This window comes from Phyllostomus discolor, chromosome 13, assembly GCF_004126475.2.
Source record: "Phyllostomus discolor isolate MPI-MPIP mPhyDis1 chromosome 13, mPhyDis1.pri.v3, whole genome shotgun sequence".
NCBI lineage: Eukaryota > Metazoa > Chordata > Mammalia > Chiroptera > Phyllostomidae > Phyllostomus > Phyllostomus discolor.
In genome coordinates, this window is record NC_040915.2 from 21,948,504 (window position 1) to 21,975,975 (window position 27,472).

At 50.6% G+C, this 27,472-nt stretch overlaps 1 protein-coding gene and 1 long non-coding RNA gene across 3 annotated transcripts; one reads left to right on the forward strand and one right to left on the reverse strand.

Annotated features, from left to right (window-relative positions):
* Positions 1-439: 439 nt before the first annotated feature.
* ATOX1 (antioxidant 1 copper chaperone) lies at positions 440-18,187 on the reverse strand. Of its 2 annotated transcripts, none has more exons than XM_028528547.2 (4): positions 18,053-18,184; positions 13,867-13,942; positions 11,194-11,364; positions 440-4,572 (listed from the first exon to the last, which is right to left on the reverse strand). In XM_028528547.2, the coding sequence occupies exons 1-3, from the start codon at positions 18,056-18,058 to the stop codon at positions 11,240-11,242; spliced, it is 207 nt and encodes a 68-aa protein (XP_028384348.1). In that variant the 5' UTR covers positions 18,059-18,184; the 3' UTR covers positions 440-4,572; positions 11,194-11,239. The 2 variants fall into 2 exon arrangements, with proteins under 2 accessions (XP_028384348.1, XP_028384347.1); XM_028528546.1 differs by lacking the exon at positions 440-4,572 and adding an exon at positions 6,881-7,012 and having other exon boundaries at positions 18,053-18,187.
* Positions 9,221-26,931, forward strand: LOC118497979. The gene is made up of 3 exons (XR_004900509.1): positions 9,221-9,444; positions 18,929-18,933; positions 26,860-26,931. It is a non-coding gene; the product is annotated as an uncharacterized LOC118497979 (long non-coding RNA).
* Positions 26,932-27,472: the final 541 nt, after the last annotated feature.

Sequence of the window (27,472 nt, forward strand, 5' to 3'; positions counted from 1 at the left end):
TATCTTTTAAGTTGTGAAATATTTCAAGCATATGAAGTATAGAGGATAATAAAGTTCATATCGTTGTATCTACCTCCTGGCTTTGACACACGTTAACACGCTGCCGTAGATGACTGCATTGGAAAAACCCACAGTTCTCTTTCTGTGCCTTTCTCCTCTACTTTCACACCGAACACTCCTGACACTTCTGGTCACCAGACATGTGGGTTTATCCCCACACCACGCTGGCCAGGTGTCCTACAACGTAACTCAGTTTTGACACTGTTCACCTGGAGATGATGTCAGATCCCACGGGTTAAGTGCTCCGTTCCACAAGACTCCCCCTACTCAAATGCCAGTCACAAGTAGGAGCTTGCCCACAACCTCTGTCTGACTTAACTACAAGGTTCCCATGACAACCTTTCCCCTTTGTATTTGATTATTTGCTAGAACTCAGAGAAACACTTACATTTTCCAGTGTATTAAAGGAAATGCCAAAGGACACACTTGAACAGCGAGATGAAGAGATAGGGGGAGGTCTGGGAGGGTCGCGCACACAGGGTCTTCTGTCCCAATAGAGTTGGGGTGCACGCCCTCCTGGTATGTGGGTGTCTTCACCAAACTGCAAGGTCTCCGAACCCTGGTTCATTTGGGTTTTCTACATAGGCAATCATCTCATCTGCAAACAAATGCAGCGTTATTTCTTGTTCCCAATCTGTATACCTCTGATCTTCTTATATTAGCAAGGACTTCCAGTACGATGTTGCAAATCAGTGGAGAAAGGGGACATCCTTGTCTTGTACCTGATCTCAGTGGGAAAGCTTCAGGTTTCTTACCATTCAGTATGAGGTTATTTTTCGTTAGTTTTTTTCCTTTTGGTAGATATTTTCTATCAAGTGACAATGTTGCCCTCTATCCCTAGTTTGCTGAGAGCTTTTATCATAAATGGCGTTGGGTTTTGTCAAATGGTTTTGCTGCATGTACAGACACGGTCGTGTGATTTTCCAGTTTTAGCCCGCTGATGTGATGGATTACACCAATTGATTTTCAAGTGCCGAGCCAGCTTTGCACACCTAGAACAAGTCCACTTGGTTCTGGTATGTGACTCTGTTTAAACGTTGCTGGACTGGACTTGGCAATCTTTCGTAGAGGATCTGTACATCTGTGTTCATGAGGGATACCTGTCTGTGGTTTTCTTGTCTTGTAATCTCCGTCTTGTTTTTGGCATGGAGGTAATGCTGGCCTCCAAGTATGAGTTAGGAGGTTCTCCCTCTGCTTCTACCCTCTGAGAGATTGGAGAGAATTGGTATAATTTCTTCCTTAAGTGGTTGGTGGATCCGCCCTGGTAGACAGGTGCACTGGAGCCCCACCCCCTACTCCTCTCTTCTCCCCGAGACGCCTGCGTGGAACCTCAGGTTCCCACAGACCACAGTGCAGAATCGCTGATCCAGACCATGGGCCAACAACATTTTTCTGTGGAGGTCAAGACAGTAAACATGTCAGCCTTTGTGGGCCACAGGGTGCCTTAGCCTCATTCAACTCAGCCACCGAAGCACAGAAGCAGCTACAGGTAATACATTTGAGATGGGAATGAGTCCATGAACTATCTAGTTAAAGAAGCAGACTGCAGAACATCAACACTAATAGAGTGGTCCATGTCTACTGAGTCTTCTACATGCCAGCCACTGTGCCCAAATGACTTGTGTGGACTATTTTGTTTGATGCTCAGAACCCCGCTATGATATGAACACATGATCTTCAGTTTACTATGGGGAGACAGTGGCCTCGCTGGTTGAATAACTTGCAGGTGAGACACAGAGCTAGGATCTGAAGCCACGTGGTCTCACTCCGGAGCCTGAACTTTTAAACACTACACTGCTTTGCCCTTTTTGTTTCCTTATATACGCCCGCGTAAGCCTAAAAAGGGTCTGGAAGGCTATACACCAAAAAGCAAGGGTTTTCTTTGTCATGTGGAGATTGGGGGGGGGGGGGGGGATGAGGGTGGGGGTGGGGAGAGTGGGTAGGCTGATATATAGGTAAGACTTAAATTTTTAAAATAATTCTTTTATATCATCAAAAGTCAGATACTTCCATTAATAATAATACCAACAAATTGAGGCAGTAGGACTTTTTCTTATTACAGACCTGTCCAGCTGTAATACTCTAGACTTCTTCTACACACTTGCTGTCCCAGGGGGTGTTCAGTCTGAGGACCAGGCAGAGGCCTGAGGTGCTGGTGGGAGAGGCTGGTGGGCAGGACTGATGGACAGGACTGGCAGGTGAGATTGGGGTGTCTCCCAGCCCTGGAGGGGAATTTGGAGATCTCAGCAAGTCCAGGTTGCTCCTCCCGCATTTAGCCTTCGACCTCTCCCTGGGGCGCCTCCCACCACTCGATGGCTTTTCTGGCCTCTCTAATGATCAGGAACATAGAGAGAACCACAGCTTCTGTTTGGACCAAAATAGGAGTCAGATACCCACAAATGGCGGCCTTCTCCACGTGGGCTGCTTCCAAACTGGAGCCTGGGAAGGGCAGTGGCAGTGCAGAGCAGGGGCAGCGGGGATGCAGATGCGGGGTCTGGTGTTGGGTGTGGCCTGCCTGACAGCCCTTTTACAAAGTGGTAGGATTCAGAGGAACCTTCTCAAAAGTGTGAATTAAGAGTACGGCCTTCATTGAGCATCAAACACCTGCTGGCTGCTTCGTGCGCATCACCTGTGAAGTAGGTGCCGCGGAGGAAAAGTAACCCCCCAGGTCCCCTCCTGGAGAACCGTGTGCCCGCGGGACTCAGCCCGGCTTTTCCAGGCTGAGTCGGGAAACGGCCTCAGCCGGATCAGTGGGGCCCAGAGCTGCTTGCCCGCTACCCACGTGCTCTCGGCTTCCACTCTCAAAAGGGCATCGACAAAGAGGCCAGTGACCGTGGCTGATGACTCTGGCCTCATCCCTGAGGAAGGGCTGAGCGAGGGAATTTGGGGTATGCCTTGTGGGGCAGAGCAGAGAGGGGTGGTGGGGAGGGAAAGGGAAAACGTGCTTTGCCTCTGAGACCCCCATGGGGAAGGCGTCAGCACAGTCCCAGTCCAGGCCTGGGAAGAGCAGGGGAGACAAGGGTGGGTTCTGCGCCAGCACTCTCCCTCAGGGGGCCGTCCAGGGCAAGGCACGCTGCTCCTGGCACACCCTCTCGGGAGCAGCGTGCAGGGCGAGACTTGGGGCCACAGAGAGAGGGAGGGGGTGTGTGCGTGGGGCTGGATGACAGGCTAGGTCTCCTCGTTTCCTACGATCTGTGACAATGACGACAGCCACGCCGTGCCCTCCGTGTGCATGCATTGTCCCTCTTCAGTCTCAGAAGGTAGAGTTTACACCTCCACCTTCTCAGGTTTCTCACCTAATATACAGATGAGAAAACAGGGCCCCGGATGGTGAAGCAACTTGCCCGAGCTCACACAGCTGGTAAACAGCTGGGCTGGGACTGCCCCCCTCGGTCTGCAGAGCCTGCCCCCTTACCTAGGATGCAGCCTGCTTCTAGCTGTCTGGGGATGTGTGGTTCTGAAAGGGTTAGGGTGCTAGGAACCCCTGATGAGGGGACTGATGGGAGGTAACATCCTTCTTTCCAGAGCCTTTGATGTTCTATTTCTATTTCAAAAAGAAGCTGGGTGGGCAGTGAGGAGGTTTGCAGACCGTCCCCCTTGGGAAGCGGATTAGGGAACTCGTTACTTGAACTGCGTGGCCACAGCCCTAAAGACATGGAGTCTAAAAGCAGCTCTGATGGACACTCCCCCGAAATTACAGACTTGGGCTTTTTAAGAGGCCGACACTAATTAAAGGAGAATGAATGCCACAGAGAGGGCTGCGTCCCGGGCACCAGCCGCTCGCCTCCCACACCGGCCGCACCCGAGGCTCCGTCTTTACTTCCCATAGTTTGCCATGGTCGAAAGGATCTAGAGCTGAACTTTCCAGATTTCAGTTTTCAAACTTCAAACTGTAAAATCTCGAAGCTTTTGTTCAAACAAAAATCTTTACTTGGGTCCTGGTCTGGTAGCTCAGCTGGTTCAAGTGTTGCCCCCATATGCCAAGGTTGCAGGTTTAATTGATCCCGGGTCAGGGCACATACAAGAACCAACCAGTGAATGTATGGATAAGTGGAACGACAAATCAGTGTTTCTCTCGCTCTGTCTCTCAATCAATCAATCAATCAATCGAGTTTTTCAAAAGCTGTATTTGTGTTATGCCACCGTCAAGCATTAGGCATGAAATGTATCTTATTTAAGTCTCAGCAGTCATCTGGGGCAGGTAGGATCATGATCCCCATTGTACAGATGAGGCAACTGAGCTGCACAAGAGAATCAGTGACTTGTCCAAGGTCACATTGCTGTCAAGTGACGGAAGCAGAGTTTGGATACAGGCCTGCTGACATTGGAGCGTGGCTTCACATCACTGGGCTAGTCCACTGTCAGCCCACAGGGACCGAATAGGATGCGATGGGATTAATGCGAGGGCAGCACAACAGACAAATGTCCCCCAAATGGCAGTTGTTGCACATCCATCAAATACTGCCTTAGTGCCTGTTCCATGCGCTGAGGGAAGCGATGCCTGGCTCAGTCCTGGAAGGCAAGAAAGACACCAAAAGCTTTGCCACAACACTGAGGCTGGTGGGATAAGTGCTGAGGGCCAAGGGGAGGACAAATTACTCCCAGCTGTGGAGAGGTTTCAGGGAGGCTGTGCTTCGTATGGGAGGGAAGGCAATCTGTACACAGAGACAAGGCCGAAGTGGCAAGGCGGGTGGAGAGGATCACTCCGAGTACAGTGGGGCAGCATGGACAAAGGGGAGACGCCTGGGAGACACAGCAGGAGCAGGCTGGGGAAGGTGGGCTGGGTGAGGTGCTGTTGCTGCAGGGACAGCCGGCTGGGCTTCGGGCAGGCGTGGGAGCTTCCCAGGGGCCTCAGCTGGAAACCTGGATTCCAGAGGTGGTGCGGAGAAGAGCCAAAGCAAAGAAGCTCCTCCAGGGCCACTCACCCCAGAAGGCACGGGTGCCTCAGCCCTCAGGCGTTCCTAATGGGCCAGCTGGCCTAAATCAAGTCTCTGGAGGGCGGAAGCTATGAAAATGGAAACTCAACTTCACATGCTCAGAGCCCACAGAGGCACCCCTCCAAGGATGGGTATATCCAAAGGACACTGCCATCTTGTGGCCAAGGAACCCCAATGCATTGATGGCTGGGAGAGTCCCTGTACCCCAGAGGGACCACAAAAGCAGAAATGCCTGAGACTTGTTTAATAATTTCATAATGGAGCCAGAATTACGCTGGCACCCAGTTTAGAGTCAAAGCCAAGTTTTAATTCTGGCTGCCACGTTCCCCGAGGTGCAGGTACCGTGAATTGTGCAGATGAGGAAACGGCCGCCGGGGAGAGATTAGGTGACTGGTCCAAGGTCACAGGTGGCCAAGGACAGAGCCAAGTCTTATGCCAGGTTCCCCAGTCACTGCCTGATAAATGGTTAAGGGTTAAAGCAGTGATTCTCAACAGGTGGTCCCCAGGACCTTCCAGAAGGTGCATGAAGTGAAACCTATTTTTATAAGGTGCCCTTTTCTTCCAGCCATACAGTGAAATTTCCAGAATCGACTTGCTGTGCAATGACCTCATCTAGTACTGATGGCTGATGGGATGCATGTTTGCGTACTCATTTCAGAAATTCATGTTTTAATTTCTAATATGGCATGGCCTATGTATAACCAAAAGCCCTTTGAGATGTTCAATAGTTTTTAAGACTGTAAATGGGTCTTAGGATGAAAAAGTTTGAGAACTGTTGCTTTAAAGAAATATTTAGCCCTGGCTGGTATGGCTCAGTGGATTGAGCGCTGGCCTTCAAACCAAAGGGTCACCTTTTCGATTCCCAGTCAGGGTACATGTCTGGGTTGTGAGCCAGGTCCCTGGTGGGGTGTGTGTGAGAGGCAACCACGCCTTGATGTTTCTCTCCCTCTCTTCCTTCCCTCTCTCTAAAAATAAATAAATGAAGTCTTTTTAAAAATGTCTTCTTAAAAATATTTTAAAAAATAGTTACGCAAACTGAAACCTTCCTTTTGATATAGACGCATCGACTCTGTGCTGTGAGGCACTGGCTTTTAGGGTGGTTGGAATCCTCATTTTTATGCTGATGGAAACTGTAATGGACATTCCTACACATCTTTGATGAGAGAAACACAATTACATGTGTGAACAGGGAGTGTTCACTGAGTGACTGCTCACTGGCAAGCCCTGGTCTAAGTGGCTGGTTTACACGTGCGGCCTCATCGAACCCCCACAACCGCCATTGGCAGGAGGTGCTGTTAGCGCCGTTTGTCCTGTGGACACGGAGACGTGGCCCAGCTGAGAGGTGCGTGGACTCGATCCCAGGCAGTCTGTCTTCCCTGCCTCTTCCCACTCCTGTCTTAAGACTGGACATTCACTCCCTGGCTGGCATAGCTCAGTGGATTGAGTGCGGGCTGCGAACCAAAGCCTGGGTTGCAGGCCATGACCCCCAGCAACCGCACATTAATGTTTCTCTTTCTCTTTCTCCCTCCCTTCCCTCTCTAAAAATAAATAAATAAAATCTAAAAAAAAAAAAGACTGGACATTCACTTGATGGGACAAACGTTTTTTAAAACATGGACTCTAGGAGAGTAGTAAAAAGAAGTAAGATCACCAATCCAACCCCACACCTTCGCTTTATGGATGAGAGAGAGTGAGGCCCAGAGAGGATTAGGTGACTTATCACACAACAAAGAATCAAAATCCACTGGGCTTCTTAGTCCCAGCCAGGGGCTCTGAGAACTCCAACCCAAGCAAGCACTGCGATGAACTCCTTCAGGGCAACACGCGAGCATCACGGTGTAGCTTGTAAGCAAGAACATCAAGACTACACAAGAGACGACATCTCCAACAAAAGCAGTTTGACTTTATTGCCAGGAAGCTAGGGAGGAGCAGGGCAAGTGGGGGGCCTCTGCAGGAACTGCCAGCGGTGAGCAGGACTGCCAGGTTCCCATCTGTCTGGAGGGCAGATCAGAGTCCTGGAAGAGATGAGATGTTAGGTGGAACAAAGGCGCCATCTGCTGTGCATGTGGAAGCATTGCAGAAGCAAAGGTTCAAGAGGCAGCTGTGGAAGGTGAGCTGGGAAGCCCAGGTGCGGGAGACCTAAAAGCCCAGTGTCTAGCTTTGCACGCTGCTCCCAAGTCTGTTGTTCTCGGCTTGACAGGAACCTGTTAACTTTGCTAAGTCAGTCCCTGCAGAGGGCCTCTTCTGGGGAACCCCTGGGGCTGCTGGGACAGCACTCCCGGTCCTGTTTCCACTCACTCTGGGAAGACAATGAACAAAATCCTGAGCAAACAAATCTGTCACCAGCCAGACCATCAAAGTGGCTTTATAACCAATACACACTCAAGCTCTGGTTCCCAAACCTGGATTGAAATCAGTCACTCGGGGGCGGGGGGCACTGAAAACAGACTCAGAGACAGATGGGAGGGAGAGCCGTTGCCTGGGCGTGTGGGCCAAGCTCTTGACCGGTGATTCCCACCCAGTGCACGCATCCCAGTCTCCGGGAGCCTTCCCTCACTGCACGCGGTCACTGAGACACGTGCAGATGAAATTATAGGATGTCTGGAATGTTCTGTGGAACACTGCGGGACTGGGGGCTGCACAACTGTGGGGGCTGGGTGAGGAGCACACGGGCACTCATCTTTACGACTCCACTCGAAGATGGGTGAGACTTCCTGTGGCAGAAAAAGCTGAAATAAAAACTGCCGTGAGGATTACCCAGACAGAAAAAGGAATGAAGGACTGACCCATGCTACCGCTCACGTGAATCTTGAAAACACCATGCTAAGTATAAGAAGGCAGACACAAAAAGTCACCCACTGTATGATTCCTTTTTTAAATAAGTTATTGATTATGCTATTACAGTTGTCCTGATCTTCCCCGATTTGCTCCCCTCCACCCAGCACTCCCCGACTCCCTCAAGCAATCCCTCCACCATTGTTCACGTCCATGGGTCACTTGTACAAATTCTTTGGCTACTCCATTTCCTACACGGTACTTTACATCCCCATGGCTATTCTATTACTACCTATTTGTACTTTTTAATCCCCTCACCTCTTCACCCATCCCCCACATGCCCCTCCCATCTGGCACCCATCAAAATGTTCTCTGTATCCATGATTCTGTCTCTGTTCTTGGTTGCTTAGTTTGTTTTTCAGATTCAATTGTTTATAGATATGTTGTTGTTGTTGTTGTTTACCATTTTATTGTTCATAGTTTTGATCTTTTTTCTTAAATAAATCCCTTTAACATTTCATATAATAATGGTTTGGTGATAGTGAACTCTTAGTTTTTGCTTTTCCGGGAAGCTCTTTTATCTACCTTTCAATTCTAAACAACATCTTTGCTGGGTAGAGCAACGTTGGCTTAGGTCCCTGCATTTCATGACTTTTCATATTTCTGGCCAATCCCTTCTTTTTCTTTTAGGTTTAAAAAAAAGATTTTATGTATATATTTTTAGACAGAGGGGAAGGGAAGGAGAAAGAGAGGGAGAGAAACAGCAATGTGTGGTTGTCCCTCACTCGGCCCCCACCCCCTGCCCACCCAGGGACCCGGCCCACAACCCAGGCATGTGCCCTGATGGGGAATTGCGCCAGTGGACCCTCCAGTTCACAGGCCGGCACCCAATGCATTGAGCCACAGCAGTCAGGGCTGGCCAATCCCTTCTAGCCTGCAAAGTGTCTTTTGAGAAATCAGCTGACAGTTTTATGGGAACTCCCCTATAAGTAACTGACTTCCTTTTTCTTGCTGCTCTTAAGAGTCTCTCCTTATCTTTAACCTTTGGCATTTTAATTCTGATGTGTCTGGGAGCGGGCCTCTTGGCATCCATCTTGTTTGGGACTCTCTGTGCTTCCTGGACTTGCATGTCTGTTTCCTTCACCAAACTAGGGAAGTTTTCTTTCATTATGTTTTCAAATAGATTTCCAATTTCTAGCTCTTTCTCTTCTCCTTCTGGCACTCATTTTGCCTGGGGCACCCTGCCTGAGCTATATAGCAATCTGAGATGGCTGCTACTTGTGCTGGGCTTGGAGACTTCCATGCTACAAATCTAGGCCGTCTGCTGCTAGTGCCAGGCCTGGGGCTCACTGAAGCCAGCTGTTGCTTATTTGACAGAATTTAAGAAGCGTGAGCAGGAGCCAAGACTAGTCACTCATATATAAAGGCAGCTTCAGTGTCCATCAGTTGGGTGGGGCAAAGTCTCTACAGATCTCCAAGGAGGGTCAAACAGTGTTAGGTTGATGGAGTCTCAGATATGGCACCAGTCTGCTGGCTCTATGGGAGGATGGTTTAGAAAAGGGATAATGGTCTCTGCTGTCCTTGATGCCAGACACTTCAGTTTCTCCCTGTATGCCACTGGTACCTTTCAAGCTGCCATCCAGGTGCCGGAGCTCTGAGGGACTGAGTCTGAGTCAGCGAGTCCGTGTGTGGGTTCTTTAAGAGGAGCTGCTTAGAGCTCCAGCAGTTTCTTCCACTGACTCAATCCCTGCTGGGTTTTGCAGGCAGTAGCTGGGGGCACTATGTTCCTGGCACTGGAACCCTGGGCTGGGGACTCCTTGCTCCCAAGATATCCCTCCTGAATTTATATCTACCACAAATGGGTGTGGGACCAGCCTGTTCTGTGTCTGCACCACTCCTACCAGTCTGGATGGATGTGGTTTCTTTAATTCCGTAGTTGTCAGACTTCCATTTGACTTGATTTCTGATAGTTCTGAGTGACGGCTGTTTTATATCTTAGTTGTAATTTCGATGTGGTTGTGGGAGGAGGCGAGCCATGTCTGCCTGTGCCGCCATCTTGACCGGAAGTCTGATTCCTTTTCTATGCCACGTCCAGAATAAGTGAAGCCAGAGAGGCAGGGAGTGGGGGTGGGGGGCAGTGGGGAGACATTGCTTAATGGGTACAGGGAATTTTTCTGGGGTGATAAAGCTTTTGAAACTACGGAGAGGTGGTGACTGTACAACATTGTGAACACACGAAAATGTCTGTGAATGGTACACAAGACAATGGTTAACGGCATGCCATGTGAATTTCACCTCAATTTAAGAAAAATACTGAAACAAACATTAAACCGAGTTTGGGTTACAGCTGGCAGGTACTATCTGCAGCATGCTGGAGCCCTCAGCCTCTCTGAGCTAAGCCTTCATTTTCAGAGGGGCTTCACAGCAACCCCCGCCAGGCAGGGAAGCAGCGGAGAGGGTGGAGCCCACTTTTACAGACGGGAAGACTGAGGCTCGGGCACGGTAGCTCAGGCATGACAGGAGGGCAGGGCTGGCATCCTGAGTGCCCTTCCTGAGCTCGTCCTGAACATGAGTTGCATCCACAGACGGAAAGGGGGCGTGGGACACAGACACATGTGACATCTCATGATTCACATGTGAGGTCGCTACTCACCCAGGACACTGCCCCGGCTCGGCCTCCAGTGCAGCCTTTAGGAAGGAGGCTGTGCCCGTGGGGCACCAGCATGCCCACTCGCCAAGCCTGGCTGGCTGCCTCTGCCTGGGGGCTCTCCGCAGGCCCGGTCAGCGGACAATGCCACCAGTGACTACAAAACCCCAATTCCGGGTGCCTCTCACCCTGCCTCTGCCACTCGCTGGTGTGGGGCTTCAGTCCCGCCACTGCCCTTTCCGGGCCTCACCTTCCTCTGTGACAGTGAGCGCGCAGGCCTATGGCGACCACTGCAGTTCCCACACCACATGCAGGACAAGGGCAGTGACAGCTGGGCAGGTGGGGCTGTGGAGGGGTCTGGGTGCGGAGGGGATATTGGATGGATGGGTAAGCTCTGCCCCGGTCCCATAGGGGAGGGGGCAGGCACAGGGCCACTTATGTGCCCCCTGGGTTACATAAAATTGGTGGGGATTTCCAGCTTAGACACGTGATTGGTTTGCACCAATCTGAATTAACTTACCTGGTTGGTGCTCAGCAACACAAACCCCCGGGCACAGGGGTTGCTTCTGATGGGACAGTCAACTGATCAAAGCAACAGACACACTGTTAGGGTCATGTGCTCCCAACTTAAACATGGCTGATTGTGAAATGCACCCGTGTCACCAAAGGGGTCCCGGGAGGCATTGCACAGTGCAGCCTCTACCGCAGAGGGCTGGGCACATGACCTGCACTAGATGGCCAACCATTCTGTTGGGGTGCCGGCACCTCACCCACCTGCCCGCTTTTGGTCCACCCCGAGGGCCAGGGGTCCAGGCCGTCGCTATTTGGGGCCGACGTAGGTGACAGTCTTCCCTGTTTTCTTCAGGGTCTCCATCAGAGCGTCCACACTGTGCTCGGAGTCGATGCACACCTTCTTGTTGGGCAGGTCGATCTCAAACTGAATGTCTGCAGGGAGAGGAGGTGGGGTGAGGGTGGCGGGCCGTGGACGCAGGGGCCCCGGCAGTCAGAGCGAGGAAGCACCCCAGCTCTGGCGTCCTTGCTCTGCCGTCCTTGCTCACAGCCACCCCTCCAGTCTCCCCCACACCTGCGACCGGGAGACTCTCCCTGTAAGGCGGAGGTTTTGCTGGCCCCGCCTTAGACTCGCAAAGATGGTAGAGGCACACCACGGTAAAAAAGGGCAAACGTTTCTGATAAAATGGAAAGTGTAAGGCCTCTCTCTACTCTCTTCACCCTCTAGAGATCACTCCGAATAGTGGGGCATCTCTCCAGCCTTTTCCCCCGACAGACAGATGGGAAATAACCCCCCCGAATGGCGTCCTACTATAGAAACGGGTCCTGCTTTGTGTCCCTTCCCAGTGGCCAGGACACCCTGCCGTCTCACACACCCAGATGTACTTCATCATTTTCTAATGGCCACACCGTGATCCGTAGTAGGGATGTGCCCTGCAGCTACTCACTCCCCTGCAGAAGGACACCGAGGCGGCTTCCAGGATCTCACTCTTACCACAATGGTACAGCCAACATGCCTGAACATGTCTTGTAAACCCTGCGAAAATATCTCTGTTCCATGGATTCACGGAATGGAAACTGTGGGGCAACAGACTGGCACCTTCTCAATGTTAGCTGACTTTGCAGAACTGCCCTCTCTGAGGGCTGTGCCGATTCAAAGCCCCCAGCAGCACGAGGGAGCGTGTTGAACGGGTCTTCCGGGGACCGCCGAGTGCAGAGGGGAGGCCCTTCACAGGCTCGAGATGTGGCTCCACCGCCAACTGGCTGGGTCTTGCCCCTTACAGGCCTCACCTTCCCCATCTGTACTGAAGGAGATGGGGTCGGCCAGCCCCTACGGTCTTTCCGAGTTCAAGTATGCCATTAGTCTGTGATTCCTCTGGCCCAAGACTGCTCATCTAGGACCCCAACCAACTCGAAACCCTCTGAGCCTTCTCAAGAGGCCACTCAAGTGGGGAGAGTAGTGAAAGGTAGGGAGAAACCTGCCCCCAAGTTCAGAGCAGATCCCCAAGCATCAGTCGAGGGGCCTTAAAAATCACATGGCACAAGGTTTGGTCCTAACGCCTGAACTCTAGTGAATGGATACGTGGGGTGGGTGGGTGTTACAATGCATCCGTGCTGCCCTCTGGGTTTTTGTCTTTTGGTTCAGGAGTGTCTCCCTCCTCTGGCACCATCGCGCCAGAAGCTCTGGGACTATCTAACCCACTGGATTTCAAATTGTGTGCCCTGCAGCCCGGGTTCCTGGGCAGGTGTCCTCGAGCCGTGGAAAAGCAGTCCCACCCTCGCTCCATCCAGACCGTGCCTCTCTGTATATGAGGGGCTTCCGAGCAGCAGTTCACTCTGAGCGCCCACGGCAGAAGCAGGTGCAGACGGACACTCTCACATGGCAGCTGGGGGAACTCAGGCCCGAGAGAGGAAGAGGCGACGGTCAGGTGACGAGTCAGAGAGGGTTCTTTCCGCAACCCCCTCGTTCCACTGGTGGAACATACAGCTCAGGAAACTGCTTTGAATGCTAATGAGATCACACCTAATGGAAGCCCTTTGAAAATCTGGTGTTATTATTATTCAGGGTTAAAAAATAAAAGTCTGCCCTGGCTGGTGTGGCTCAGTGGACTGAGTGCCAGTCTGTGAACCAAAAGGTTGCTGGTTTGATTCCTGGTCACAGCACATGCCTGGGTTACGAGCCAGGTCCCCAGTGCAGGGTGTGGGAGAGGCATCCAATGGATGCCTCTTGAATGTTGAGGTTTCTCTCCTTCTGTTTCTCCCTCCCTCCCTGTCTCTCTGAAAATACATTTAAAAAAATGAACATCTCAGAAGACTGACTGGCCCAGCACTACCAGAATTCTGACTGCAGCTCAGTCCTGACCTCAGGGAGCCCCAGGGCCAGACCTCAGCCCTCTCTGGGCCTCCATTTCCCCAGCTGAGACTTGGGGGGGCTAGAAAAGTATAATGGTTTTCTAAATATGTCCAAAAGAGGCACTTTAGGAGTTCTACACATGACTGATTCAAGTTGTTACAGTTTAAAAAGTCTTAATAGAAAATGACACTCAGATGTGTCATATAACAAAAATTATCGCACTGGAGATCACCAACACGCCAACTGGTACTGACAGGGCTCTGGAACTAGACTGCAAGGCCAAATCCCACCTCTGCCGCTTACTGGCTGCGTGACCCCAGGCAAGTTACTTAACCTCTCTGAACTTCAGTCCCCCCTGCTATAATGGAGATAGTCAAAGAAGCTACCGAACTGGTTGTGAGGATTAAATGAAAGCCACCAAGCAGAGTACTTGGCACATGCTAGGTACTCAATACACCGTAGTTTTACCGTCATTATCAGCTTAAACTCAAGCTTCTCCGGCTCCGTGTCTGCGTGCATTTGAACACGACATAAAGTTTATCAGTGTCCCCCACTTCACCCCCAACCGAGGGCCACTCACTCACCTCCTAGCTTGTTGAGAACCCGAGTGACTGCATTCGAGCAGCCTTCACACGTCATGTCTACAGAGAACTCGTGCTTCTGAAACAAACAAAGGGGACCATGAGCCAAGCGCTTCGGAGAGACCCGCACCCCCCACCGGCATGCAGCCCACTCAAGGGCCAAGACAAGGGGCAGAGACACAGGCAAGACCTGGCTGCCCTCCGACTCCCAAGGGGCCTGTTTCTGGGCCCCACTGTCTTCATCGGCAAAGTGGAGTCACCGAGGATTTCTGTGCCTCAGAGGCTGTGGTGTCAAGTGAGGTCACCCCCAGCTCCTTGAGCAGCGCCGGGCGCGCACTGAGTTGAATCGGCTGGGAAGCTAGTTTACCATGTTGGCTTCTAGTCTCACCTTCAAAACCCTGATTCTCAGGCATGGGGCTCTCTCAGCACCATCAGCTCTGACAAGGGTGGTCGCCCATCCTCTGAGCCATGCCGATCGGGTGGTCTCACTTATGCATCAGAAGATCACCTTCTGTATTAGAATCACCAGGGAGCTTGTAAAACCTACAGGCTCTGACCCGCAAGAGCGGGCTGGAGCGTCTACAACGGCTAGAAGGCTTCCCTGGTGATCCTGACACACAGTGCCCACTGTTCTCACACAGATGCCTCTTCCCCGGAGGCAGCCCCTCACTCCTGGGAAGTGGGTGGAGTGGCGACGCTCCAGGGAGCGGGAGGGCAGCCCAGCACAGGGAACCAGGTTCCTGGGTGCGTCATGCAGGCTCGACATCCTGCGGTCTCCACGGTATCTAACAAACTAAGCTCCCAGAAGGCAGAGGCTTTGTTTAGTTCGCTGCCACATCCCCCAAACAGGCACACCTCGGAGACATCGTGAGTCCAATTCCAGACCGCCGCCATGCAGCGGGTGTCACCATAAAGCAAGCTGTCATCTTTTTGCTGGTGGAGGGTTTTGCTTTTAATTTGTAAAAAAAAAAAAAACCTCACCCCAACAATCTACATTTGTGAAGCACAATAAAGCTAACTGCAAATGGAACCAGGTACGTCTGTAGTTGCAACAGACCACATGGTTCGAGAAGCCTAAAGCAGTACCTGTGCGGCCCTTTCAGGAAGTCTGCTGACCCCTGCTCTGGAACAAACAGCAGAGGGTCAGGATCTGCCAGTGGCGTGCACTTGTGTGCTAAGCTCTACAGGGTTTTCGAGGCTGATGATATAGGACCCAAACCTATTGCGTGACCACTATGCTCTTTACCTGGTATCTGAGGTAGTCCGCACCCCGCCTGGAGAGGGCGCTAGTCACCTTATTTTACTCAGGGGGTTAGGTAAACTGCCCACAGTCACGTGGCGAGCATGTGCTGAGGCTGGGATGTGGACCCCGGCTTTCCTGGCTCCAGGGACTCCCTGCTAGTTCTGGACCAGCAAATAGCATGTCTGCCCCCACCACCCTGACTCTGGGCAGGACCTCGGAGAGTGGGGACACCTCGTGAAGGAGCAGGAGTTTTTGCTGCCCAAGGAGCTGAAGTCAGCAGACGTCTGAAGCTTCCTGCTGCGCGGACTAGACAGCAGGTCTCCTTCCAGCCTCCAACGTGCAGAGGTCAGATGCCCGCTGGTGGCTTCTGCGTGGCAAACATCACACTGCGGGTTCTCCTCCTCCACCTCTGAGTTGCAAAAGTAAATTTGATGGTGGTGGGAAAATCTACTTAACCAACAGAGGAAGCCATGTTGCTTCGCAGGGAACTCCAAGACTGGCCCACCACTGCATGCTTGGCCTGGTGCGCCTCCAGCCCCTCAGGGCCTCGTCAAGGTCGATGAAAAAGCCCAAGGAGTGGCACAGTTCTTTCACAGAGCCTCAGACTCGGCAAGGCAGGGACAGAGTGGGGTCGTGCTGTCCAGCTCCTCTCAGACAAGGAATTCTTTCTCAACTCGCCAGGACATTCAGCCTCTGAAGGCCCCGAACAAGGGGAGTTTACCATGAATAACATTTGAGGGCCTCCTCTGTGCCAGACCTGGCCCTAGGCACCTCTGTGAATTACACTGGTTAATCATTACAATAACCTGTACGTTATTACTATTATCCCTTCTTGACAAGGGAGGAAGTTGAGGTTCAGAGGTCAGGTCGCTCACTCAGTGTGACACAGCCAGTGAGTGGCAGGGCCTAGACCGGACGGTCTCCAAAGCCTGAGCCCATAACCACCGTAGTCCTTGTTAAAATGAGGTCTGAGGTCTGAAGTCTGCCTGCCGGTAGTTCCACCCTACTTGTCCTGGGTCTCTGCAACAGCCAGCGTTCCCTGTGGACTAGCTGTGCCAGTGGCTGAGCCGAGTATTTCGCTGGCATTTTCCCACCCATACTAACAGTCCTGGGAGGTCGGTTTTTATCCCCATTTTACAGATGAGGAAATCAAGGCAGAGAGAAGTAAAGCGGCCTCCTCAAGGGCATTGGGTTGGCAAGCAGGAGCAGGTGTTCAAATAGGTTTCTGAGACTGCAAGTGTCTGAGGAGCCAGCCTCTCAGGAGGCAGGCTTCCCCTTTCGGTTTTGATGGCAGGCCCTCTGCTGAGTCCTCTGTCCTCCGGCTGTTCATCTCGAGATGGGGCACCGAGTGCCCTCTTCCTACTGACCATCCCCTCTGACAGGTCTTTTGTCTGTCTAAATCCCGAGAAGTGAACAGAGGACAGTGATCCTCAAGCTGGCCACCCCCCCCGAAAAAAAAACCTGGTAGCCTCACCACCCCAGTCCTGGGGTAACTGATGCTGTCCTCTAACCCCACCACAGGCAGACTGGTTCAACTGGGAGCCAATGCTGCTGGGTTCTTGTCCAGACTTTGTGTTGTCTGAGGATCTGTAGCAAGGCACCCAGCAAGACCCAAGGGAAATGACACCTGTGATGTTTGTGGCTTGGCCCAAGGGGCCTCTGTCAGATTCCCCAAACTAGGAAGCTAAAACACAGGGCATCGGGAGACACCTCTGAGTACTCACTGGGAGCAGAGCAGTGAACCAGGCACCCTGGGGGTAAGTGCTAAACACCACCTGACCCAACCAGAATCTCTAGGATGCAGCTGGGATCAAAGCTTCCTCCCAAGCCAAAGGGACTACTTTTGTCCATTTACCAAGTGGCTGGGCATCTGAAGATAAGAGGATTAATCCTGGCTCCATCCATCGTCCAACTCAACCTTGCATAAATTATGAGCTTTGGGTTTGGGTTTTTTTGGTGTTTTTTTTTTTCTCTCATTGGCAAAAGGTTTGCTTCCTTTCTTCCTTCCTCCCTCCCTTCTTTTTTCAAATTATAAGAGAAACTTTATTCAGAAAGTTACAGAGACGAGCCAGCTGGGCTTCTGAAACAAGTTACAGAAGCAAAAGAAGGGCCCTGGGAGCTTAGAAGAGAGAAAGGCGAAGATAACAAACTGTGGGTGGGGCGAAGAACAGGAGGTAGGGAATGGCGGGGGCGCGCGCCCGACCGGGAAAGTGCGCTAAGAGGCCTTCATTTCTTATCTGCACAATGAGGCAGTGAGCTACCAGATATTTGCGGTAAAGACTGAGTAAGCGGCAAAGAGCGGGGAAGACCTCCTCTGTCCTCCTGAAACCCTGCCACTGAGCAACAGGAGACGTCAGGCAGGTCCTGAACCTCTCCGGGGTTCCTGGGTTCAGGTCCAGAGTGAGTGCAAAGCACTGTCTCCGTTCAGTGTCGTCCAGCCCTGACCTGAAAGTCGGCCACAGTGGGCAGGGGAAGCGAAGGAAAATACGGACCTCTGAAAGCCCTCCTGGTCCGCAAGGCCCTAGCCACCCCCTCCCCTCTCTCAAGGCCAGCTCCGCGGAAGCGCACGAGGCGGAAGGGCAGGAACTGGGAGTCGTAGTTCCCACTCACCACCCGCCCCCCGTGTGCTCGCGGGCTCCTCTCTGCACTGCTCTGGGTCTCCGTTTCCCCGTCTCTGCAGGGAAGGTCTGGGCTTGTCGCCGGAGGCCTTGCAGCGGCTCCGATGTTCCGAAGCCTGACTCCTACCTAAAACCTCCTTCGCACTCGACTTTCTGGAGCTTCGCAGAAGCAGGGGGCTGGGTGGGGAGGGCCGAGAAGGGGCAATAGGTCCCGGCGCGGCCTGAGCCCTGGAAGAGCGACATCTGGCCAAGCAACTGTGCAGCCGAGGCGCAGGCCGGGGGCCGCAGACCTGCGCTGGGCAAGGGCGGGGGCGGGGCGGCCACTTACCGGCATGACTGAAGGGACCGCGGGAGGCAGCAGCGACGATCCTGCAGGTTCTAAGCACTCTAGCGCCTGGGCTTCCAGGCTTGCGCGCCCCAGGGAGCCGCCCCGCAGGCCAGGCCCCGCCCCCTCCGCCCTGCCGGCAGTGAGGCCCCGCCCCCGCCCGGCCGGTCGGTGCGCCCAGACTGCCTGGTCGCTCCGCCCTCTTCCGGAGGGCGTGGCCCCGAACCCCAGCAATTTAGGAGCTAGGCCGTGCAACCTATTGGGCTGGCATCTACCTCCTGTCGGCCCTTTGCGGGCTGCTGGCTTCGATTCAGGCTCCTGTTAGGGCCTTTAGGAATACAAGGACCCCTTAGTGAACGGGACAGACCCCGTCCCTCCCTAAAAGGACAACCTGCTGTGTTTACTCAGTCACTATTCATTGAATTACAACCATGAGCCAGAACTGTACTAGGCCTCAAAAAGCAGTGGTGGGAAAGACATAGCCCAGTAGGGAGCCAACAAAGCACGGCAGGATATTGCAATGTTAAAGGAAATGTGTCATGGGAGCAGAGAGAGGATCTCTAATTCAGACTAGAGTGTGTGTGTGTGTGTGTGTGTGGAGGGAGAGGGGAGATTATTGTCCGAGGTAATAAATGAGTTAAGGAGAAACGAACAGGTTTATCTGATGCTGGAGGAGAAAGAAACTTTCCTCTACCTTCCAAGGTTCTTTCTGATAGTCCAATGATTAAATTGTCATGACAGATTAATGAGAGAAAATAATCCAATTTAATAACATACCTGAATGAAACCCCATGTACATGAATGAGAGACCCCAGGTACATGAGTGATTTTGAGTTAGAAAGGGGAAATAAATATATCACATTGTGAGTGAAGGATGAGGTAGGGTGTTTGGGGCTTTGGAGGGAAGGAAGGTCATTCTCAGAATAAGAAGGGCAGAAGTTCAGTAATTAGAAGCTCGCCCTGACACATAGGTCCTAGAAAGTTATTTCTGGTGATAAACCTTATGGGCAAGTCCTCTGATTTAAATTCTGCTAGTAGTTGGGAGGGGGCATGCAGAAGTTTCTCTTGAGTGCAATGGAGCTCAGTTGCCTTTAGCTCAAAGTAATCCACATGTCACAGAGATCCGTCTTGGGGTGACTCATTATGAACCCCTACATGCTGAAGGAAGGTGAACAATTTGGGAAGGAGGGAGGTAGACAGAATAGCAGGTATAAATGTCAGAGAGCAAGAGTGAGCGTGGCTTGAGAGGTGGAGATACTCAGACTGAGAAGCAGGCACAGAAAGAGATGGAAACATGAAACCCCAGAGGCATGAGCCCCACAACCACGGGTGAAGACAGATGGAGGCAGAGATAGCCCAGGGCAGCTCTAGAGAAACAGGCCTGCCAGTGCTTGGAGTTTCAGACACACACATACACAGACACCCCTCTGTACACACACAGCACCAGGGTGGTTCTGTCCTTGGAATATCCAAGGATTCTGCCAAAGGGGCTCAGTCTGAGCAGTTCCAAAGATCTCTCCATCAACAGAGGTCTTGGAGAACTTATTAAAAACTCAGATTTCTAGCCCTGACTGGTGTGGCTCAGTGGATTGAGTGCCGGCCTGGGTTTCTGGTTTGATTTCAGGTCAGGGCACATGCCTGGGGTGTGGGCTGGGTCCCCAGTTGGGGGTGTGTGTGAGGCAACTACACATTGATGTTTGTCTCCCTCTCTTTCTCCCTCTCTAAAAACAAATGAATAAATAAAACCCCTCAGATTTCTAGACCTCACCCTGTATGCATTGCTTCTTAATTTCAAGGCATACTTTTAGTCCCCCATCCTCTTCCTGGTTTGGGGAACCACTGGTTAAGGAAAACTGTAGTCTAAATACATGAAACCTTTTTTGAGAAACTGCTGGTCATTGTCTCTCGGGTCCAATTCATCCTTTTTGTCTGCTCTGTGAAAAAGAATCCAGACCCTTTATATATTTCTTAAAGATTTTATTTATTTATTTTTAGAGAGGGGAAGGAAGGGAGAGAGAGGGAGGGAAACATCAATGTGTGGTTGCCTTTTGCATGCCCCCAACTGGGGACCTAGCCCACAACCCAGGCATGTGTCCTGACTGGGAATCGAACCAGTGACACTTGGTTCACAGGCCAGCACTCAACCCACTGAGCCCCAGCAGCCAAGGCTGGACCCAGACCCTTTAAATATTTTTTCCTTTGTCCACTGGCAAGATGGTAAGCTTCCTCCGTAAAGGCTCTGTAGAGACACTGGAAAGGGAAAGGTTTTTCCATCTTGTTTCCACTGTGCTCACTCAGTAGGCCCTTACAGGATGTGTGATTGCCCCATGCCCAGCTTCTGAGGATGGCTTCTCCAGCACCAGGCTCCTGCTGTGCTCAGGGACCAGCAGCACCTAACAGCCAGCAGCACCCCCAGTATCTAGACCCCCATTGTGTGCTTTTATAGCAGAGTGCCTTCAGTGAGATGCCTCTTTCTGTGACTAGCTTTTTTCATAATCCTAGCAGGTGGTTTTCCAGCCACGAGGGTGGATTTCTCGTAAGTTCCACCAGCAGGGCGTTCAGTGGACCAAGCCTGGATCTCAGCCTAGGGGCGGAGGTGGGGTGGAGGTGGGGTGGGGGTGGGGGATGCTTTTTAGGTGCTCTATCTTTCTATCTTGGCTACATAGTGCCATATCATTCAGTTGTTCCACAGCTTATTTAACCAGCCCCTATGGCAGAAATCATTGGTTGGCTAATTCAACACTCATTCCCAATCGTTTTACTCTTGGTACTGTAGTGTAGGCTGGATCCCTAAATACTTGCTTTCCCATCTTCCCTTGCAGCCAGTTTGCCCGTACAATATAGCTCTGGATGATAAGTTCAAAGCAGAAGTCTGCTAGGAAGGAGCCTTTCGGGAAAGCTCTCGCTCTTCTCATAAAAGAGAACAGATACCGCTGCCTACAATACTGATGTTATATCGAGAGCGCACGTGCACTCTCTTGCAGCCTCGAGGGGAATGCCAAGGGAATCAGAGAGGCTGGTCCTGGAGGTGCTCACTGAGCCAGCGCCAGCCACAGCTTGCCTCCAGACCCGCTCTGTGGGAAAGGTGAGCCCTCTCTGTGTCAGCCACTGCTGCTCGGACTTCCTGTCACTCGCCCCTGACACAGTCTACATGCAGTCCCCCACTGACAGAGGTACAGGTTGCTTCCAGTCTTTTAATCTTCAGGATGATATAATGACGGTTTACATACATATATGTTTGCTTAAACTTTTACATAGACTAAACCCCTAGTGGAATTACTGACTCATTGTCAATTGTGATGCAGCCACATTGCCTAAGCCTTACCAACCACACTTGTGTTTCTTCACATCTGTGTATACTGCCCCCAACCATTCCAAGTTTACAGGTAATTTTTAAATGTCTCCTTTTCTGCTTTTCTTTGCCATATTCTCTATAGTAAATATTAAGAAAAGAACTGCCCTGGCTGGTGTAGCTCAGTGGATTGAGCTCGGGCTGTGAACCAAAGTGTCGCAGGTTCGATCCCAGTCAGGGTACATACCTGGGTTGCAGACCATGACCCCCAGCAACTGCACATTGATGTTTCTCTCTCTTTCTCTATCTCCCTCCCTTCCCTCTCTAAAAATAAATAAATAAAAATTAAAAAAAAGAAAGAAAAGGACCACAGCGGGGAAAAAAGAGTTCGGGAGTTCTGAGTTCCAGACTGCCAGCTGTCTCATCACCAGCCTTGTGAACTCGGGCCAGCCTTGTCATCACCAAGCCCGCCCGGGGGCCTGGGGGCTGGGCCCTTCTGGCTGACAGTGCTGTGGTGAGGACAGGCGTGTGGGGACTGCTGCCATGTGCAGATGGTGAGTTTGCCCACAGTGGTCGGTGCCTTCTTCCTGCTGCACCCCGCCTCTGGCCCCCACCTGCTGGAGTGATCATTTGGCAGGTGCCGGGGCTCAGCTTTGCAGAGAAAGGCCATTGCAGCTGCTGCCTCCTCCCTCAGGATGGCTATTCCAATCTATGTTTTCTGCTGGCGGTGTAGGAGGGGGTTTTCCCACACGTTTGCCGACATTTGGTATTAGCAAGTAATTATTTTTCATGATTTGGTGACTGAACAATGATTTAACATTTTGGTGTCTTAGTTTCCCCATCTGTTGAAATGAGCTGTTTGAGGTTTAGATAAGCTAATATACACGCATATATTTTATATAGATATATTTTACATGTATATAAAAATAGCTATATGCACACACATAACATATACATATATGTATGCATACACATGCACATATGTATAACACACACACACACACACACACACATATATATATATAAAATAGTTCCACTCTTCTTTGCTGAGCTTTGGATTTAGAGTGATATTAACCTGATTTTGAATACCAGCTCTGTCACTTTCAAGCTATGTGACCTTGGGACAGTCACTTAACTTTTCTGAGCCATAGTTGCTACTTCTGTAAACTTGAGTTAGTACAGGGTGGGTCAGAAGTAGGTTTACAGTTGTTCAAATGGGAAACAATACAATAATTAATAAATAGTAATACAAGAACAAACTGTGTGTTTCACATGCTCACGGCTGTAAACTTCCTTTTGCCCACATTGTGCTTCAGCATTTCCCTGAGGAGAAATGGAAAACCTATGCCTGGCACCGTGTCTGTCACATAGTAGGTGTTTGATACATGCCGATTCATTTGGACTTCAAATGTGGTTGTTCCCCTTCTAAGCCACGGCAAGTGAGGACTGCTAGGTCTGTGTAGAGAGTGTATAGAGTGTGCTACAAAAATCCTCTTGCAAAGAGCTTTGGCTTCAGATTGCCACAATTTGCCATGGACTCCAAAACTCTCAAACTGCCTGGAAATCTGTCTACACAGCATCATCTAGTGGCACACCTGAGGGAAGGAAAGATAGTCCCAGGTTCTCAGGAGTTTCTGAGGAAGGCATTCCCCCTTCCCTACTGGGGGCTATATCCTCCTTCCTTGGGCAGTGGGCAAAAGAACCTGGACTTGAAACCAGGGAGCCCTAGCTCCTAGCTCTAGCTGTGTGACCTTGAGCAAGTTGTTTAACCTCTCTGAGCCTGTTTCTGAGAAATGGGAAATAGGGTTGTTAAGAGCATTAAATGAGGCCCTTTTCACAGAGAACAGTAGCAAGGCACCTGGGTCATGGTCAGCACTCCACAGGCTCTGAGGGGGTGCCTCGCTTGCAGTCAATGCCAAGGGAAGCGTGCTTTTCTAAGCCAGTGAAGGGTGTCTTTGGATCTTTGTATGGTTTTTGTGTGGTAACGGGCAAAAGGAAGAGAAGTTAGCAGTATGGGAAGGAGGCAGATTAAAACCTTGGTGCCTCGTTTTCAGAACCCCCTGTATATCTGAAGGGGCAATAGAGAATTTCATCCTGTATTAAAGACCAAAGTTGCCATATTTGTAGTTCTTCATATTGTTAATGGCAAACAGCACCAGATGTTAGCCCTCAGTCCTTGAGTTTTGGCTAAGAAAAAATTCATATTCAAGACTCGACTACAGGCAAAACTTTATTTATAAGGCCACAGAGGTAGAAGGAAGGCGCCAGCTGGGTGCGCGGCTCAGGAAACAAGTTACAGAGGCAAAAGGAGGGTCCTCGGAGCTCAGGAGGAAGGAGGCAAAGGTACACACTTGGGAGAAGGAGGGGGGAAAGCCTCAGGCCAGAGAGAGAGAGAGAGAGAGAGAGAGAGAGGGAGGGAGGGAGGGAGGGAGGGAATACGAGGAAGAACTGGGTCTTGGTCTGAAAGACTTTTATCTGGCCGCCTCAGGACAGGATCTCCGTGGAACAGTCAGCAGCCTTCCAGGTGTGTCTCCTCGGGGTCCTGTCTCCACTGACTGGCGCCAGGGCCTGGGTCACCAGTCCTTGTAGCTGGTTCTGATGTCGGCCGCTGCGTCATTTATCTGGTTTTGCTGCCTTTCTGGGCCTGGAGCTGAACTGCAGCTGAGGCCTAGATGTTATCTCCAGTTTGAAGAAAACTCTATCTCTTGGGTATTCTTAAGATTATCTGATGGTCCCTGAGTGGATGGGGGGTTGGCCCACACACTGAAAGGTCACCAGTTTGATTCCCAGTCAACAAGGCACATGCCTGGGTTGCCGGCCAGGCCCTCGGCTGGGGATGCATGAGAGGCAAACTGATCGATGTTTCTCTCTCTCTCTTTCTCCTTCCTTTCACCCTTTTTCTAAATGTAAATAAATAAATAAATAAATAAATACAATCTTTGTTTTTAACGATTATTTGCTGGGACTCAGAACCTCATTGTCCTGAGGGCCTAATGCTTAAGAAAGTGGCCATGCAAGGGGCTGTGTGGGAGATGTGAGAGGCACTCCCCGGCCCACCTCGTTCCTCCTCTGAGGGGGTCTACTGCATGACTAGTGACGTGTCAGAGGAGGAAGGTCAGAGGGGGGTCCGGCTGCGTCATCAGCAATGTGACAGTTCAGGGGGTCTAACCCTCATGACCAGTGATGTGCTCAGGGCTGAGGTCCCGCCCTACAATTGCCCGTGGCTAGACACCCAGAGCTTTCTGCCCTGGTGACCTTCTGTACCCGGCCTATGGTTCCTACTGTGCTCACATATCTGTCTAAATGCCTACTGTATGCATATCACTATTAAGGTCTGTATTTAACATTGAATTTTGTTTCAAAAGCCATATAGTATCAAAGAGTACAGAATGAAAACTAAGCCTTTCTCCTACTCTGACTGGCCCAAGTTCAGCTCCCTGTTAGGAATCATTAACAGTTTCTTGTGACTCCTTCCAGACGTAACCAGTAGCTGTACACCAAAACCATACAGGAATGTGTTCGGATAACTATAGCAACACCTTTTGAAAATTACATTTTATTGATTATGCTATTACAGTTGTCCTGATTTTTCCTCCTTTGCTCCCCTCTACCTGGCACTACCCGCACCCTCAGGTAATCCCCCCAACCGTTGTTCATGTCCAGGGGTCATGTGTATGTTTTTTTGGCTACTCCATTCCCTGTACTGTACTTTATATCCCCTTGCCTATTCTGTGACCACCTATTTGTACTTCTTAATCCCCTCACCTCTTCATTCATTCCCCCACATGCCCCTCCCATCTGGCAACCATTAATTTTCTTAAATAAGTCCCTTTAACATTTCATATAATAATGGTTTGGTGGTGGAACTCCTTTTGCTTTTTCTTATCTGGGAAGCTGTCTGCCCTTTGATTCTAAATGATATCTTTGCCGGGCAGAGCAATCTTGGCTGTAGGTCTCTGCATTTCATGACTTTGAATATTTCTTACCAATCCCTTCTAGCCTGCAAAGTTTCTTTTGAGAAATCAGCTGACAGTTTTATGGGAACTCCCCTGTAAGTAACAAACTTCCTTTCTCTTACTGCTTTTAAGATTCTCTCTTTACCTTTAACGTTTTTAATTCTGATGTGTCTGGGAGTGGGCCTCTTTGCATCCATCTTGTTGGGGGCTCTCTGTGCTTCCTGGACTTGCATGTCTGTTTCCTTCACCAAATTAGGGAAGTTTTCTTTCACTATTTTTCCAAATAGCTTTCCAATTTCTTGCTCTTTCTCTTCTTCTTCTGGCACCCCTATGATGCACATGTGGACCTCTTGAACTTGTCCCAGAGGCTGCTAATACTGTCCTTATTTTGGGGGACTCCTTTTTCTTTCTTGTTGTTCTGATTGGTTGTTTTTTTCTTCCTTATGTTCCAAATCATTGGTTCGATTCTCAGCTTTATCCACTCTACTGTTGTTTCCCTAAAAATTGTTTTTTATTTCAGCTAGTATATCCTTTGTTTCTGACTGGATCTTTTTTATGCTGTTGAGGTCCTCACTAAGTTCCTTGAACATCCTTATAACCAGTGTTTTGAACTCTTCATTGATAGATTGCTAATCTCCATTTTATTTAGCTCTTTTTTCTGGAGTTTCAAACCGTTCTTTCATTTGGGCCATGTTTCTTTGTCTCCTCATTTTGGCAGCCTCCCTGTGTTTCTACGTATTGATAGAGCTGCTTTGACTCCGTGTCTTGGTTGTGTGGCCTAATGTAGTAAGTGCCCTGTAGGGTCCAGTAGCACAGCCTCACCTCTCATCCAAGCTGGGTACTGAAGGTATACACTTCATGTGGGTTGAATACACTGTCCTCTTGTAGTTGAAATTTGATTGCTCTTGGCAGGTCAATGAGAGGGATTTACCCAGGCCATTTAGCTGCTAGGACTGGCTGTGACCACTGACCACAACCCTCTTCCCTCCAAGGAGGATCAGCTGTGCAGGGGCAGGGTGGTGGTGTCCTGACCTGGTCTGTAGCTGCCCACTGGGTGCTTAGATTCTGGGGTTTCCTGGGTGGTGCAGGCCAAGAGCAGCCCCAACCTGTGTTTTGCCCAGCACACCCTGCATGAGCTATAAAGCAATCTGAGATGGCTGCTACTTGTGTTGGGCTTGGAGATTCCCAGGTGAAGCCAAGCTGTGAATCTGGGCTGGCTGCTGCTAGTGCTGGGCCTGAGGCTGAGGCCAGCTGTTGCTTGTTTGATAGGATTTAGGAAGTTGTGAGGCATAAGCCAAGACCAGCCATTCATAATGAAAAGCAAAGTTGGTTTGGATGGAGTCTTAGGGGATCCCCAGGGCTGGGGAAAGAGTATTAGCCAGGTTGATGGAGTCTCAGATATGGCACCTGCCTGCTGACTCTATGGGAGGATGGTTTAGAAAAGGGACAACGGTCTCTGCTGTCCTTGATGCCAGACACTTCAGTTTCTCCCTGTATGCCACTGGTGCCTTTCAAGCTGCCACCCAGGTGATGGGTGGCACCTGGGACTGAGTCTGAGTCAGTGAGTCCGTGTGTGGGTTCTTTAAGAGGAACTGCTTAGAGCTCCAGCAGTTTCTTCCACTGACTCAATCCCTGCTGGGTTTTGCAGGCAGTAGCTGGGGGCACTATGTTCCTGGCACTGGAACCCTGGGCTGGGGACTCCTCGCTCCATAGATATCCCTCCTGAATTTTTATCCACCACAAATGGGTGTGGGACCAGCCTGTTCTGTATCTGTACCACTCCTACCAGTCTGGATGGATGTGGTTTCTTTCATTCTGTAGTTGTTAGACTTCCATTCGACTCGATTTCTGATAGTTCTGAATGACGGCTGTTTTATATCTTAATTGTAATTTCGATGTGGTTGTGGGAGGAGGCGAGCCATGTCTGCCTGTGCTGCCATCTTCACTGAAAGTCTGTCCCATAATACACTATATCTTCATAGAAATAATTGCCCCAAGGTATCCCTCCCCCTTTTTTACTCTTCCCATAATTCTGCACTTTGCTTTCTTCATTTCTCGGTATTTCTTGGAGATTGCTCTCTAACTGTCCACATAGATCTGCCTCATTGCCTCTACGTGCAGAGTTACGTGACAGTCCATCGTAAGTGCGCACTGTTATAGTATTATATCTAACCA